General features: G+C 36.9%; 1 protein-coding gene across 2 annotated transcripts; it reads left to right on the top strand.

The window, feature by feature from the left end:
- The first annotated feature begins 5,453 nt into the window (after positions 1-5,453).
- LOC139148240 (BMP-binding endothelial regulator protein-like) lies at positions 5,454-12,831 on the top strand. Of its 2 annotated transcripts, none has more exons than XM_070719567.1 (6): positions 5,454-5,623; positions 5,924-5,971; positions 8,312-8,590; positions 10,546-10,787; positions 11,411-11,703; positions 12,244-12,831. In XM_070719567.1, exons 3-6 carry the CDS (start codon positions 8,467-8,469, stop codon positions 12,251-12,253), a joined length of 669 nt encoding a protein of 222 aa, XP_070575668.1. In that variant the 5' UTR covers positions 5,454-5,623; positions 5,924-5,971; positions 8,312-8,466; the 3' UTR covers positions 12,254-12,831. The 2 variants fall into 2 exon arrangements, with proteins under 2 accessions (XP_070575668.1, XP_070575657.1); XM_070719556.1 differs by having other exon boundaries at positions 5,924-5,988.
- The last annotated feature ends 5,503 nt before the right edge of the window (positions 12,832-18,334 follow it).

Raw genomic sequence — 18,334 nt, 5'->3', positions numbered from 1 at the left:
TATAGGAGTTTTGCCTATCAGATCAATGATGGAAGATCTTTTCGCCGAATCAGTCTTGTTTACAATTCAAATTACTTAAAGAATGTGTTTAATCTGATTAATGAGCTGACGAAATTTAAAGTTGAAATACATAGAAAACAGTAGAGTGATGTAATCTTTCCTAACTAGGCCAATACAAGTTTCTAAGTGAGATCCATCGCAGCATGATTCGGAGCATACTCCAATTTAACAGAGCGTAGAACATTCATCGACAGGACAATCCTCCCGTCACTCAGCCTGAATGACACATGAAAGGGGGGAAAAACCAATCACCGACGGATAATATACAGTGAATCAATATAATCTGATCGATGACGTAATCGTCTGACTCGTCCCCGGAGACATTTTGGGTAGGAAGCTGTACCGTGTTTGTGCAAGAGGAGTGAAAGAGTACATAAGACTGAGTGGTGCTCCGAATAGATGAGACGAAAATTCACAATTATGTTTGGTAGCTTGAAAGAGTCTGTGCAGCGGTAAGTGTACTTTTTGCGAACGTGTACCTTTCCAAATAATGTAATGGGCATATTTTCATTATAGCAGAATGGTAGGGGATTAAACTAGTTCTATATTATTTATTGCGGGATTTAGTAATTTCTGCAGGCTTGCAAAACGTGGATAGGTGTGAAAGAATAGCCATATTGGGCGTTTGTTTTAAATCGGTTTTTGGGAGCCACAGATGGAGATCAGGTCACCAGAGGACGTAACGACACAGGAAGGTCAGTCAATAACAGTAAACATCAGAAATGTGTAACCTATGAAGGCAAGTCGTGAGATTAAGAACTTGATGAAATTTGCTGTAATATTCATAAATCTACGTAATTTTCAAGTAGAAAAGAAATACACCTAATGTTCCATAAACAGGAATGATTACTGAATAACGCAGTTAAAGAAGAAGACTCCTGGAAAAAGTCATTTAAACATTATAGAATTTGCTTGTCGGCAACTTGCAAAAACCACATTTACTTATATATATATATATATATATATATATATATATATATATATATATATATATATATAATATATATATATATATATATATATATATATATATATATTATATTATATATATATACACACATACATACATATATACATATATATATATATATATATATATATATATATATATATATATATATATATATATATATATATATATTATATATATATATATATATATATATATATATATTATATATATATATATAGCTATATATATATATATACCGTACTCTCTGTGCCCAAGTTCAGAGGTTGCCATAAAGCCATTATGGTGATAACCGGGAGGGCACATTGTATACATTTTGTGTGTGTGGTGTATATATATATATATATATATATATATATATATATATATATATATATATATATATATATATATATATATATATATATATATATATAATATATATATATATATATATATATATATATATATATATATATATATATATATATATATATATATATATATATATATATATATAAATATATAACATATAAACACATTAAAAAAACTAAACTAAAAACACAAACTAATTGTTTTCTCTGCACAGCAAATTTTGGGGCTTGAAAAAATGACCCATGTAGGACTTGAACCAACTGTCCCCCGAATTCAGTTCGGATGCTCTGTCAACTGAGCTAACGGATCAGTTCAAGTTGGTTTGACGTGCGGCGTGAAGAGACACTCAGATGTAGTTGTGTGTTTTTCAATTTAGTTTCAACATTAAATTTCCACGCTACACAACACTGGGAAACCTGTCATATTTCAATAACACGTTTCTAGTTACATATTAACGGTTCCTTAAAACATGGGTTCAAGTCCTACATGGGTCATTTTTTGAAGCCCCAAAAATTTGCTTTACGGAGACTCTCAGATGTAGTTGTGTGTTTTTGTCGGTAAATAGGTGAGCGAAAAACAAGAAGACAAGCTTCTATCCCACACGATGAATCCACAAGAAACTACATAACACCCCAGCAACAGCAAACGTTGTGAACAACGTGCGTACATAACTAACTGGATACAAGATGGGCCGAACAAGAATCACTATACCAAACGGTCTATTTAAAGGCACAATACATACTCAAGAGGGAGAGTTACAGTATCAACACTGTGCCATGCCTCAACACCAAAAAGTACACTACAAACAAACATAACAAACATAAAATTACTTAAAGGCGGAGCCTCCCTTTGAAAGGTTGCGAAGCTATGGCGGCATTCATGGTGCAAGTGGACACCAAACAGGCAACACGCGAGCACACGCTCCAGAAAATGCCACTTTTTAGTTTTCTCCGGCCGCAAAAACGTAGACAGAATGCCATGCGGTCAGCGCGAAGCTGCTGCCAATCGAACTCTGTGGTTATGTTCAAATTCTAACGCGACTGGAAGACGATTTTTTTTAAAATTCGAGCGTTGGTGGTGGGAATCAATGACCGCTTGCAATTTGAACCGACCGTCAATCAAACGCTTGTATAAACTCTGTTTGCAGGATTAGAAAAAAGGTGCCAAAATGTTGAGATCAGTTTGTGTAATTAGTGTTATAGAAATCAAACATCGTACTGGCCAAGTGTTTGACTTGGAGGAGATCTCCACTAATGCGAGATCCTGGGATTGAAAATTGCGGCTTTAGTAAATAGAGGAGGTCAACATCATAAGGTGACAGAGAAAAAGAGAAACAAATTATGCATATCAGGGCAACAAAAATTTCGCATTACACGAGCACAAACCAAAATGAATATCGATACACATAGCAGCCTCGAATTCATCTGAATTTTCCCACCCAATACGATACATCTCGTGTCCAATGCATATCATCGAGAATTATATCAGAAAACGATGAGATACCAATCAAACCGTGACATAAAGGAAGCGAAACAACATTCTATACACTAATGGTAACATAATAAGGAAGCGTCAAAATACCAACCGGTGATTCCTATAAAAGTTTACAACAGACAACTTAACACACTGAAAAATAATTGACAGAAACGCACAACATAAACCATGATGGCGACCACATCTCTCAATCTAGTAAACACAATATGAACAGGACCTTGAACACAAAGAACAAAGTTAAACATCCTAGCTTCCAGAAAGAACAAATTTCCACTCGGACAACATAGGAATACATACAATCTAACAATATACCACGCAATTTTTCCTCTGAATATGGACTTGAAGAAAGTCTGGCAAACTGTCGAAACATAGCGTTAAAAGGATCGTAGAGTCGTACGCAGCATCTTAACTCTGGAGTACAGTCTGCACTGACACGCAGATCACAGCTGTGTCTCGCCTAATCGGTTTTATGCACAAGACAGTGAAACAAAAAATACACTACCATATATTGAACGCAAACAACTAATATATGAACGATGTGCGGAGTTGCTTTCCCTTTACTTAGAGACTGGTCAGTTTCTTCGGCCTGGGGTGGCGGTCGATTCATGGGGGTCACCATGTTTTTGACTTTGGTGATGGGGGTCAACATGATTTTGAAATGCCAAATAGGAAGGGGTCAGTGTGTTTTTGAATTTCAACACGGGCTCATGCTAAAATGCATCGTGCCAATCGCAAATTCCATCATTCAGTTGTATTTTTCGGCGCGTCCTTCGGGCGTATAACTTTGATAATAATAATAATAATAATAATAATTAATATATTTTTCAGAGCCCCTCCAGGCGCGAAACTTCAATATATCAGACATATATATATATATATATATATATATATATATATATATATATATATATATATATATATATATATAAACTAAAAGCAAATTTTTGGGGCTTGAAAAAATGACCCGTGTATAAAACTTGAACAGTTTATATTATATATATATATATATATATATATATATATATATATATATATATATATATATATATATCAGAGATATCTTATGTTTAAAAATATATCAGAGATATCTGGATATTAAATATTTTTCGGCGCACTCTTCGAGATATATGTCAGAAATATCTTGATGTCTGTAAATTGAAAGTCTGTTTTGCAAAGTGTACTAATCATTATGAAATTTGCAGTTCATATGAAAAACATAACAAGTTCCTGATACTTTTCTGTTTTCTCTATGAGAATTCAGTGTTAGAAAGCAGCATGCACTAAAATTTCACAATCACATTTTTCTTACAACAGTTGTGGACATCTGCTTTAAGCATAAAAAGAGTGGAGTACATTCACAGCTCATTCAAAATACTGTATTCAAACTTTAGATTTGACACTTTTAAGTTCCTACCTTACAACTGACGTGACAACAATTCCATTTAAACACAGAATAACTGAATGTTAAAAATATACCCGAAAATTATATATATATATATATTATATATATATATATATATATATATATATATATATATATATATATATATATATTATATATATATATATATATATATATACTGGATTATCAAATTTATATTCCATCTTTTGTTTTGCCTTTGTCGGGCGCGGGGGTTACCCTGTTTTCGATATTGTTTGAATAGGGGGATCACGTTATTTCGAAAGTTGGAATGGGGTCAGCAACTTTCTGACGTCACCCCCCCCCCCTCAGGCCGACGAAACTGACCAGTCCCTCTGAATGAAATTGCAAACTCATGACAATAATGTCACAGAAATGTATAAATTTACAGACAATTGAAAATGGGAGCATTTTCAGTTGATATCTGGTGTTTGACTGCGTCCTATTGAAGGTACACATGATGAATAATTATGTCACTGACAATTATTTCATTGAAAACTGCAAACTCGTGACATTAATCTCACAGAAAAGCGTCAAATTACAGATAACTGCAACGAATACTTAGACACGGGAACGTTTACAGTTTATACATGACTATACGTCCACAAATATCATAAAATGTATATTACAGACTGAGTTAGTTTCATAGGACGTTTTTGGCGTTTTAGCGCAACTACGACAAAAATGAAACCACTGACTTACGGATTTTACAAAGGCTCGTTTTATTTTATGTCTTTTTTCATCAGTATCTATCCTACCTTATCTCGTTATTTGTCTCTGCTAGGGTCGTTGTTTTTTCGTCTTTGCTTCTGTTTTCTTGTCCAGTGGTGCAGATAATATACACAATTAAAGACTGTCCAGTAAGGAGAATTTTCATATCATCGTTTGAATTCCAGTGCAATAGGAATATACATTCTCTTGACTTTGTATTGTTTCAGAATTTCTCATTGAAGGGTTACTTAAAAACATAATATATTCACACTTTTTATTGGTTGGTTTCGAATTTCAACGTGGCACGATTTGACATCGCAGAATTCAAATTAGAAGCATTAACTATCGTCCAATAGAATCGGTTGATACTGTCGCCTTTATACCACGTCACCATCGGCACGTGGCTCTCAATAGTGAATTTAAGGCGATTTCCCTGCCTGTGCTAAAAGTGTACTCTTCCAGATTGTCAGATCAAAGGACTTTTCATCACATCTTGCTAACTGAACAAGAATTGCCGTTGCAGAGGCGTGTTGAAGATACGGGTTTTGAAGATGAAACCACTTTTAAGTATCGTCGCTTTTTCGATTGCCCTGGCGTCCGTAGGGGAAGGCATGGTAAGTTAGATGAATGTTGTGATATAAGATTTGTTTCAAGGCAAATTCTCTTTGGAAATTGATCTCTGAAGAGTCAATCAGCCCATTCGGTAACTTGCAAAAGCATCTGTATGCAATAAAGCCAATTTGTCACTGTAATTTATAACTTCCTAGCTCAGGCCCATCCTACAGGGATCACATTTTCTCCTCCCAAACTCATAAATTGTAGTTTTTGACATGCTGGCCAAAATAAAAGTGAAACAAAGTTCTTATTTCTTCAAACTGATCCTTTTTATGTTACCGTTTGTTGCTACACAACAGAAGCTACCGGAAGAACAAACGTTGACTAAACGAGGTAAGAGAAACTACGTACATAAAGATAAACTGTCTGCCATTTTTCCCACATTCTCAGAAAAGTATTTAATTTCAGAAGAAGGAAAAATAATACGACGTGAACAGGAGAGCTAGACGGTTTGACGTTACAAACAGTCCCGTCATGAACTAAGAAAAGATAATGGTGAAAAAAATATTGATGTGATTCTTCCCATGTGATTATTCATGCAAAGGTTCGCATTTTTCGCCCACACGATATTATTCTACTCCTGCTGTTGTTGGTCACCCTCGTCTGTCTTTGTATTATTTTGCCTTTGTCTATTTTGTTTGCCATTCTGTGTTTCAAGTGGAAGACGTAGTTGCTACAGAGGCATATTCAAAAGTTTGGAGACTCAAAAGATTCAAAATGTCTACTATAACTTCACCCTGCGACTCCCTGGTACTCAGAATCAAGCTTGAAGGAACTATTGCCTGTCAATCGACATAGCATTGTCTGCACTATATACTGGAGACCTAAAATGCACAGAACATCATCTGTCGCAGGTTTTGTTGCAGTGACAACACTTCAGTATCACTTCACTCAGTAATACAGTTCCGAATACAATTAAAGTCATCTCAGATCAGTATGACCAGGTTCACCAGTTCTTGAAAATAATTCAATACCGATAATCGTAAATGTTGGCTGTTGATAAAACTAATTATCAAACGACGCAATTCTTTCTTACGATAAGGGGCGATATTAAAGCCGTGTTACTCATAGACACTCAGGGGAAACGCGTGAATACAGTATTACTTTAAAAAGTCGTGATTCTGAAATTTTACATAGAAAGGTTATTTTACCCGAAATTGGAAAACAAAACCAATTTCCCTGACAAAGGTCCATTTGAAATTATTGTCATAAAGGGAATTGCGCAAGAGAGTTTGTGTCAATTTATCTCAATATTAATCTGAATATGAAAGTATATGAACCAAACCGACAATTTTGTTTTACGTTATTTTCTCGCCCATCGCGCTCGCATTTTTCGGTAAAGTTAAATCGCTAATAAAATCGTTAGCATAATTTAAGGTGTCAATTACTCCGGCTTCGATCATTTTGAAAGAAAAATGCCGTTCTTGTGTCGGTATATATTCCATGGAAAGTGAAAATGGCGATTCGGACCAGCCAGAGCGGAGGTAAATTCTTCGATGTTTTCAAAAACGTCTAGAGACGTGTATGGAGAAAAAGGCTAATTTACACATATATCGATTTGTATTTGAGGAATAACATTCAATATGTGTTTCTGTCCCTAAGGCTGTCTATGTCTGTATGTCTGTCTCTCCGTGTATATACAAGCAGCTTGAGCTGGGTGGTTTTCCGAGCCAAACGGTAATATCTTGCAGCCTAGAATTATAGTAATGTTGCATTGTTATGGAGCTCCCAGCTGTCGTGGTGCATTAAATTATGTGATGTAGTGCACGCGTTATGTTATGTAGTCTTTGTGATGCAGTTTTGTCATCATGCCATGTAGTCTTTGCACTTTGTCGTATTGACGTGATTATATTCTTTATTTTTTGCGTTACCTCATTTATCAGTCGTTCAGGATGGTCCTACTTAATTTGTAAATCTATAATGTCCCATGGACCTGGTAATTTATTACCTTGAATGGAAATTATTATTGGACCAGTTTAATGTCATAACTTGTCATTATATGCAGTTATTCCATTATGTGGTGTAGTCTTTCTATTATGTGGTGTAGTCCTGCCATTTTGTTAAAAACACTGCCTAATACAGTTACGGTGTTCCATAATTGCAACATGAAAAGTGGCTATAACCCAGCGACAGAAGTTATCAATCGCGATACAACATAGAAAATTACAAAATCCAATGAGAAGGAGGCGTATTTAAAACGATCTATGAAAGACGTTAGAGTATTTTTTACATTGCGGCTGTGTCAGTGAATTTCGCTGAATGCATTTTCAAGGCAAAGAAATACTTTTGATAGATGAGACGGGATTGAGTAAAAATAACTTGGAATATACTTAGACCTCAAACATGATAAAGAGGACGTATAAAACAGAAATTGAATTCGTCTTAATATATATGGAAAGAAATATTACAGTAAACACAATTTTTTCCATCACGTTCGTTTCTGATAACCGTCTAGATTCAATGTATAGTACATGTGCTGATATCTTAAATCTATATAAGCCTTCCCTGTACTAATCGCTCTTTAAAATACAAATCTTGTCCAAAAACTTTAAAATTTTGAGAATAATCCAACGAGAAAAACAAATTGAAAAGCGATCAGAATTCAAGTTTTGAATAACAGTGGCGATAATTAACCCCTCAATTTCTCATTTACTAGTGATTTTCTAATTTTCTAATTTTCTGTGTAGGTGACGACGACGACAACTGGTCGATCAGTGCTGAGTGGGATACATGTGCGACAAGACACATAAGGGTTACAATCTCTGGCATCTCTGCTTCGTCTGTAAGGGTCAATATTAATATTAGTGAAACAGACACTGGGGAGGTAAGAGTCGTTGAAACCATGAAGATTAAAGCCCCAGAGGGGTCTGAAAGCTTTGAAGTTCCGTCCAATGCAGTCGATTATACCATCGATTGGGAAGATAAGAGAAATCAAAGCAACAACGGACGCTTTGAAGTACGCAAATGTGAGTACACTGCCCTCTCTCGTCTATATAATGTATGTATGTATGTATGTATGTATGTATGTATGTATGTATGTATGTATGTATGTATGTATGTATGTATGTATGTATGTATGTATGTATGTATGTATGTATGTATGTATGTATGTATGTATGTATGTATGTATTGTTACGGTAGAAATTACCACACACAGGCAGTGAATACGAGAAGCGCACTATGGAGTTCAATAGTAACCAATTATTTAATAGAAACTAAAATACTCACAAATAATTCAAAATTATGGGGAAAAATTACCCTGCTTGGTCGAGAGCTTTGAGTGTTAACCAGTCCTTTTCACAAAAAGTCCGCGGAGTGTGGTTTCAATCAAACCGTCCGGTCTTTAGTGTGACGTGGCATTCAGTACACAGTCCACAACTTCGTGTTGACGTTTGCAATAGCGGTTTTCCTCTTCCTCCGTTACTACTGAAGAAACAATCGTTGATTGCCCTGTTTGATTGCCCTGCGATATCTGCCCTTTCTTCTGTAACCTCAAGTTCTCTATACAGTCCGTTGTGCAGCATACGTTCAGATCAGACAGGCGTGTACAGCAATCTCAGTCAGACAGGCGAGCTCCTTTTAGATGTTGTGCAGTCTCCTCATGTATTTTGAGAACGTGTTATATATATTCGGTATACACCTGGTCGGCAGCAACATTAAAATGTCCACCGTATAAAATTTACATAAACTCTTGGAATACAGGTGACGACGTACTGATAAAGCTCTCGAGCCAAGCTGTCAACCTCTCTCGACCAAGCTTACAAAAAATTGAATATGGGGCATCGTAACAGTATTGTATGTATGTATGTATGTATGTATGTATGTATGTATGTATGTATGTATGTATGTATGTATGTATGTATGTATGTATGTATGTATGTATGTATGTATGTATGTATGTATGTATGTATGTATGTATGTATGTATGTATGTATGTATGTATGTATGTATGTATGTATGTATGTATGTATGTATGTATGTATGTATGTATGTATGTATGTATGTATGTATGTATGTATGTATGTATGTATGTATGTATGTATGTATGTATGTATGTATGTATGTATGTATGTATGTATGTATGTATGTATCCGGTGGTGGCAGTCCCAAGGTTGGTTGGTACCCATGCGCGTTACCAAATTCACGGAAAAGGGGGTGTTTTTTTCAGTCATCTCGGAGATTCTAGGTCCGTGAAAATCGAGGAAAAAGGGGTACTTTTTCAGAGTAACCTCCGAGATTAGGGGTAGTCCTTTCATAATCTCCCTAGGACACTAAATCTGGTCTAGGCTCACTCACAAAGAAAATGAAAAACAGTACCGCACGTTTGTATATACATATGACGTATATATTGATTATGTATGAATGTGACTAAAAATCAGGAGAGGACAAACATTTGTGATGTATGTACATGTATACAAATTTACACCTCCAGGGTCAACCCTGGAAGTCAACATACTATTACCTCCTAGATTTCGAAATAAGGGTATGTTTTTTACAGCTAATTTCTCCCAGATTGCCACAAATAGGGGTGTTTTTCTCAGAAATATTCTTTGAAAGGGGGTACTTTTCAAACTTGGGTAACAAGCATGGGTACCTACCGGGGTATGTATGTACGTTTCCACGTATCTATCTCTGCATTTTCTATCTATCCATCCTGATATCTATCTTTTTAACTATGACTGATTCACTTTTTAGCAATTTGTAAAATTTATACTCCCCAAAATAGATCGTAAGCTCAAATATTGTTGACCACCCATGTCACCAATGAAAAATGAATTCTCTGAGTATTTGATGTTGCGATTTCTGCAAGGCGATACGATGAATATCAGGTGTACGTTACACATATCATATGATATGACGTTTGATTTCCATTTACACTAATAGTGATTAACATAATTTCAATCTTGAATTCCAATTCAAGGCGGTGGTGGTTGGGGCGATCCACACATGCGTACGTTCAGTGGTGCGAAATTCAATTTCCAAGGGCGCTGCAGGTACACCCTTGTGAGAGACTGTCGGACGAGTGCGCCCTCTTTTGACATTTCTGCAGCCTTTCGTAGGCGCGACCCGGATCAGATTGATTCCCCAACCAGGATGGTAGAAGTGACTGCCAGAGTAAAGGGAGGAAATACTTACACGTTTCTGGAGGATAACTCTATTCTTGTAAGTGAAATGAACCGACATTTATGAACCAGAAGACATTGACGAAATATTTAATCCAATGTACATTTAGCTGTATACGTTTGATACATTATCCAGTGTAGCTGTTCAATTGGTCCACAGCTGTGGTGTTTTCGGACGGGATTTCTGCCTTTTATGGGCTGGTTTTGTCTTTTACGTTTTTAATCCCGCCACCACAGATAGTGTGGCGGGGATAAAAACGTAGAAGTCAAAACCAGCCGTAAAAAGCAGAAATTCCGTCCGAAAACGCCACAGCTATGGACCAAGAGCAATATCCGTTGTTTTTTGTAAACGTCGTTTGTAAAAGTCTTGCTCTACTCACAAAATCGTTCGGAAATGTCCTGTATTTAGGTCTCAAGGCGACATGTATGTATGTCATGTTAAACGGTATTGGTAACGACTGAAATTTAGTCTGGAATAGAATTCAGTCGCGAAAAAAATGTTGCTTGTCTTTCCCAAGCTGTTAAATAACTTCTTCATTGCCACAGAGTAATTTAAACCTGAAAGCTAGCTCAGGGTTTGTAACAAGGGATTGTTCTTGTATGATCTTTATTAGTAATATAACGCTGTGAGGCATCTTCTTCACTGCGTCTTCTTTACTTCAGGTCGATGGTCGCCAAGTTCATGAAAGGGCAATTTTTATCGGAGACAACCACGGACATATTGAGGCTGACGGCCATAGTGTGAACCTACATCTAAAGGAAGCCGACCTGGCTCTGACTTGGATCGGAAAGAAACATGAAGCATCAGTATCCATCGGCAACTATGACTTGTCTGGGAAGCTGTGTGGCATGCTGGGAGACGGAAGCTCAGTTAGAGGTCATGACCTTGTCAAGTCTGATGGTACCAGGACTTTCAACACAACTGAGTTTGCAGAGAGCTGGGTGATTCCAGGAAGGTGTGTTAATAATGATAATTACTCATTGTGTCCGCTAAAGCAATGGCGCTGTTATGAGCCTGGCGCGTCCAGATGAACCAAATAAGTCTCACTAAATCTACTCACTTCGAGATACTCTACAATAGGCGATCTCTATTCACGGACTGATTGATTTTTGTGGGCTTCGGCGGCGGCTGAAAACAATTGAACGTATGTGACGAAAATTGCTAGAAATTGTTGTGCAGCCTTTCTGATTTTTCTGGCTTAGTAAAAAATCAAATAATATTCATGTAGCCAAAAGTTAGAATAGAGTAGAATTGTAGAAGCATGCTTTCTCCGCGGAAACTCTGACAAAGCCAACTGTTTTGAAAAAAAGAAAATATCTACTTTCTCAATCTAACTGTCTCTGCGAAATAATGTTGTGGTAAAAACCATCGTGTGTGTGACTGACAAAATGTTTAAAACTTGAAAGCACTAAGCGGCGATTCCATATGATGCTACATAACATTTTCTGAAGCTCAAATGATCCCGAGATTTCCATTGTGTCTTTTTTCATTGCAGTTGTGAGTGAGAGAAAAAGAACGGATGACGGTTCCGCGATGCCGCGGTGGACTCGACAACGAAATTTGAGGCGACCATATGAACAATTGTTCAATGCTGGATGCAACCAGTATTATATATTCAATTCAACACAATTAATTCGGCTCTATTCAAATGCTTTATTGTCTACTCAATTGGGGAATAGTTACCTTAAGGCTTATAAATATTTGCACCAAGATCTTATGATAACACTGAGTACATACAAACGTGTGAAAAATTATAAGCGAGTTATTAAACGCCTTTAAAAAGGACACAGCTGTTAGAAGAAAAAAACTGCCTGAAATGACCTTGCCGAGCAACCGGGACCATATAAATTATGAATGTGTCTTTCACTAAGGGTTATGACAATCGTTTATTTAAGTAGTCTTTCTAGTCACTACGTTATTGATAGAAGATGGGTCGATATCAAATATCTCGCAAAATTTGCTTTTTAACTTGCCATGAGTGCGGCAATGCATGACCTTTTTATCGCTGTGGTCTGTAATTTACACCTGACGGTGGCACTAAATATCAAATTAGCCTATTAAAGTTGCATCTTATCCCTGCCAATGGTCGTCATATCGTACCTTACTCTTACAAAAATCAGATAGTTTTAATACTGGTTTGTTTTTGCACTTTGCATTTAATGGTCCATAGCTGTAACTTTTGGCGATTTTTTACTAGTAGCTCACGTTTTCACACACGTGAGCTAATGTCGTAGCGATGTCTGTCTATCTGTCCGTGTATGTGTGTGTGTGTGAGTGCGTTTGTGTGTCCGTCTGTCGCTTTACACGATAACTCAAAATCACCTGAAACTATTCAAGTCCGATTTAGTAGACAGGTATCATATGCAAATGGCAAGAACTGATTAGATTCTGGTTAGTGTGGCTTGCATATCAATAAAAATATGAAAAATTTAATTTTTTGATATAACGGTTTCTTATGGCGATAGTAATGACAGTGTCGACATACTGCACAGAATTTCATAATATTATTTTACAGATGACAATTTCAGAACATTATGTTGACATTGAGTGTCATGTCAATCATCTGCTCATTTGCATATTTAATGAACTTTTGTAAGTAGTGATATAACTCCGAAATTCCTACATCAAATTTGATGATACCTTCTAAAAACATTTAATCTGATAGACATCTAATTTTACGGATAAGTATTGGGCAGTACCAAGTCAATAAATCGCTCATTTGTATATTTAATTAAGTTTTGTAATTAGTCATATAACTCCTAAATAACTGCGCAAAATTTGGTGAAATCTGCTGGAGATACTGATCCAACATACATATGACGTGTTGAAAAGCATTTAGTAGTGTGAAGTTAATTAAGGGTTCACTTGCATATTTAATAACTTTGTAATTATTGCTATAATTCTAAAATTATGGCACCAAATTTGGTGAAACCTGCTAGAAATAATGATCTTATACATATCTAGTTTTCGCGTGAAGCACTGAGCAGTGTCAATTAAGGGTTATTTAAGGGTTATTTAAGGGTTATTGCTTATTTAATGAATTTGTATTCAGTCATATTACTCCGAAATTACGGCATTAAATTTGATGAAACGTGGTACAGATGTTGATCTGATAAACATCTAATTATCCCAAGAAGCTTCTGGCAGTGTAAAGTTAATAAACAGGTCATTTGCATATTAAGTGAAGTTTTGTAATGGGTGATTTAACTCAGAGAGTACTGTGCGAAAGTTGATGAAACCTGCTACATATAATGATCTGACAGATATCTTATTGTTCTGTGAAGCGTACTACTATGTAATGAACCTGTCGTAAACCACGTGAGCACATTCTGTTTACATCTGGTTTTTTAATGTCAACAACAGTTTCTGCTTCTACTTCTCACAGCTTGTTGAAATACGCAGTATTCAGCTTGTCAACTCAGCCTCCAATGTGTAGGTTGTGTTGTCATTGTTGGTAAGTGAATTCTGGTGCGGACTAGAATTCAAATGTAAATAACGACATGTATTTTACAGTGCATTCTACACATATGGACGTTGTGTTTACATGCCAAATAGTGGGTGTTTCAACATGCTTGGGCGAGGGGTAGAACAAGAACTTGCAATTGGCACACAGAACAAGAATAGTTTTAAAATATTATCAAATGGTAGAGCTACTTGCACTTTAAATATTCTTATACTTTCTTACTCTCTTATTTAGCTGTCGTCGTCAGATCAACTAACGCTTGTCGGGTGGTTAGGAAATTTCTCGAGAATTTGTAGCAGAAGTCTTTCCAAGACATTATTGGTGTGTCCTATATGTTTGGTGTCTGTTGAGTGTGAAAGTCAATCTTGAGTCACAGAAACCATGTGTTTCAGCTTGACCTGGGTTAAAACACCAATGGAACTTCATTGATAATTTCATTGGCGATAAAACATCATGTCTGTTTAAATTTGTACAGAATATACTTTTGAAGAAGAAAATGAACACTTTAGACATGTATTTCTATGGAAATGAAATAATCACAATCATACCAATCCATAATCCAATATCACTAGGTCAAAATTCGTAAATACACAGTCAATTGTTATAAACATAGACACAAAACAGCACAGAACAGACAGTAAAGCACCGGTACACACAACACAGTCAAATTCATGATAGAAAGATATATGGACCTCTGGCAAAAAGACCAAGATATGATGTCAGATGTTTCGAAAATAATGAGCGCATTCTGCCCCACATGGCACCCGCCATACATCAATCTGTAAGTCAAATAGGTAGTGGTCACCAACTAAGGCCCAATGTCACCGATGCCATCAGCGATTATTTGTCGAAGAGAGATATCGTATTTATCTACCAGCTTGTGATACCTGCCAAAAGCGTTTGAGTATAGAGACAAGTCTTTCTCTGGTGTAACCTTGATTTAAAAGTTTGTAAGAGAGATGGCTATGTCTCTCTGCAAAATCACCATATGAACTGCATGCTCTTGCATATCGAATAAGCTGGGAAATGTATACCCCATATGCTGGTGACAGTGGAATATTACCGATAAGATGTGGGAAATTGGTGATACTAAAGTTGAAATCATCATTTCTCTTGCCAAATAGCTAGTAGAAAAGTGACCATTAGAGTCGAATAAAAGAAACATATCCAGATATGAAGCAGAAAAGTTTCATGTAGTTTCTTTAATCTCCAATTCAATTACTCATTGAAATAACATCATCTATGATGGAACATGCAGTAAAAACATCAACGTCCTACGTTGATTCGAAAGTATTCCGAAGACATAACGCCCTCAACGTTTTACCTGTGTAAAAGTCGCGGAATCATTGTAAACAAAATGGAAATCGCAAAAATTATAGCATTATGAAAATCTCACTTTTTGGTTTCAGTCATATCAAACGTACACTCTGTTACGCTACAATAACAAGTAATACAATGGCCTTGCCGCAAGCAAGACTTGTATCATATCGTTCTGACGATATTCATGTTATTTTGAAGCATCCTGCATATTACGATCGGTTTGAGATTTATCGAATGGCACACTGGTAGTGGGGCAGAATCTTACTCTGTTAACAAACTCCTGCATTGGCCTGACGCAAAGTAAGAACTGTGTGGTTCTGACGATGTTCATGTTATTTTAAAGCATCCTGTCTATTACGATCGGTTTGTGATTTATAGAATGGCACATTAGTGGTGGGGCAGAATCTTACCCGACATAATGGAACTGTATCAAGTGCGATGCAGCCTCGCGATTCAAGACCCTGATTATTCATCACTGACATGTGACGACGGAGAATGGCACCCGATACCAAATCCGAAATGTTCAGGTAGGCTTTCACCGCTAGCGATGTCTTTTAATAAAATAAGACTTTCATCGATATTCAACTAAATTGCAGCTTTCCAACTCACAAACGTATTCACCCTGCTAAATCTCGTTGAATTTGACATTTGAGTTGATATCGACATTTCACTTTGTGCCAAAGAAGAAAGCTACGTGATTGCAATTAAACAACAGTAAAGGCCAGACAGAACCTTTGAGTTGGCATAAACTTACATCAGACTCGCTATCAATACGTGTACTTGACTGAAAATATATGTGAGCTGTAGAACTCATTAGGAATACTGTTACTGCAAAAGTCTATCATAAAACTTAACTCAAGATTGGACTTAATAGCATTTGATTACCGTATACAACATTTTTTCCTTCCAAGGATCTTCTGCTTGTCGCGATATCTTTGACATCGGGCCGGTTACAATCTGTGTCAGCGCATCTAGGTACGAATGGCAGGATGCGCAACGTTTCTGCGCAGCATTCGGTGGTTCACTGATCAAGTATGGCAATGAGGGTAAGCATGCAGTTGTCCTGGCAACAGTCACGGCAAGAGATAATCGCTACCCATACTGGATTGGCCTTAGCGACACCAAGGTACGTGTAGTTCAGACCAGTTTTTGGAAAGAGAAAAATTGTATTGGTGATAAACAAATGAACTTGAAGCTCACCAAGCTTTTTCGCAGACGCCACTTTTTCAGAAAATGTCGCAGATCAGGTTAAAAGATTGCTTTAGAATTATAGGGTTATGAAAGCCAATACTGAGATAAACGTAAAATGAATTATCCTAGACAATTATTGTTATCTGCATTTTTTTTAATTTCAAGAATGAGGTCAGTAAAATTTAAATGATTGTAATTCTTTGTGTCAGTAATATCTTTAAGTTTCCATGACAACAGTCATGGAAAATTGAAAATAATGCGATGCCATCTTTCAATATAAAATGAGCAAATTATGTTTTTAAAGACAAGACAATACTGTGATATATTTAAATAATAACATATGAGAGCGAGGGCAATATCACGATTTATTGCCTGCCCAAGGGATGGTGGTCATGATCATAATATTGATGATGCCCGAGCCGTAGCCGATGGATTGACGGAGACAAAAAGGGTTACAAGAAATTGATACCAGGCCATCCAAGAGGCTCAGGCTGCGTTCAGATGACAAAGAGTAGCGGGAAGTTTGAAGTCAGAAAATGCAACGAGAAGAAATACTGTCTGTGTGAAATATAGTGGAAAATATCACCGCGATATGCGCCCCTCACAGGAGATGTATGACTTAGGTTGACATGGGTTATTCCACATGGGATATGAGAGTGTCTATAACAAAGACCTATGATCGACTAATCAATTTTCAATGCGAGCAAAATAATATTCCATAATTCAGATGCTATTAAAGTAATGATGTGGCACAAAACGTATTCATGACTACATCACTGATTATTTGGTGAAAAGCTGTACTTTAATGTCACTCAATATTGCTTGTTCAACTGTGAGACTCTTCTGGGAAAGTAATGTGGTTGCTGCAAAGTCCAGCCACACACGGTTCTTGATACATTAGTCCCGTTAAACACTGTAATTATACACAGTCCCTCCACTCACTGTGCTTGATACACAGTCCCTCCACTCACTGTGCTTGATACACAGTCCCTCCACTCACTGTGCTTGATACACAGTCCCTCCACTCACTGTGCTTGATACACAGTCCCTCCACTCACTGTGCTTGATACACAGTCCCTCCACTCACTGTGCTTGATACACAGTCCCTCCACTCACTGTGCTTGATACACAGTCCCTCCACTCACTGTGCTTGATACACAGTCCCTCCACTCACTGTGCTTGATACACAGTCCCTCCACTCACTGTGCTTGATACACAGTCCCTCCACTCACTGTGCTTGATACACAGTCCCTCCACTCACTGTGCTTGATACACAGTCCCTTCCACTCACTGTGCTTGATACACAGTCCCTCCACTCACTGTGCTTGATCCACAGTCCCTCCACTCACTGTGCTTGATCCACAGTCCCTCCACTCACTGTGCTTGATACACAGTCCCTCCACTCACTGTGCTTGATACACAGTCCCTCCACTCACAGCGCTTGATACAGAGTTAATTCATCATGAAGACGTTTTAATCCATATCAGTTTGAAGATGCGTTTCAAAAGTTCAGGCAAGGTCACCTAAAGAACAACTAGTTATAGCAACTGAGTTTAATTATCCTTTTCAAGCGTCGTATTCACTGTATTATTTCAGTGCGTATGTGTGTTAA

This window comes from Ptychodera flava, chromosome 2, assembly GCF_041260155.1.
Source record: "Ptychodera flava strain L36383 chromosome 2, AS_Pfla_20210202, whole genome shotgun sequence".
Lineage (NCBI taxonomy): Eukaryota > Metazoa > Hemichordata > Enteropneusta > Ptychoderidae > Ptychodera > Ptychodera flava.
Note: the sequence above shows the minus strand (reverse complement) of the source record. Positions and strands in the feature narration are given on the sequence as shown.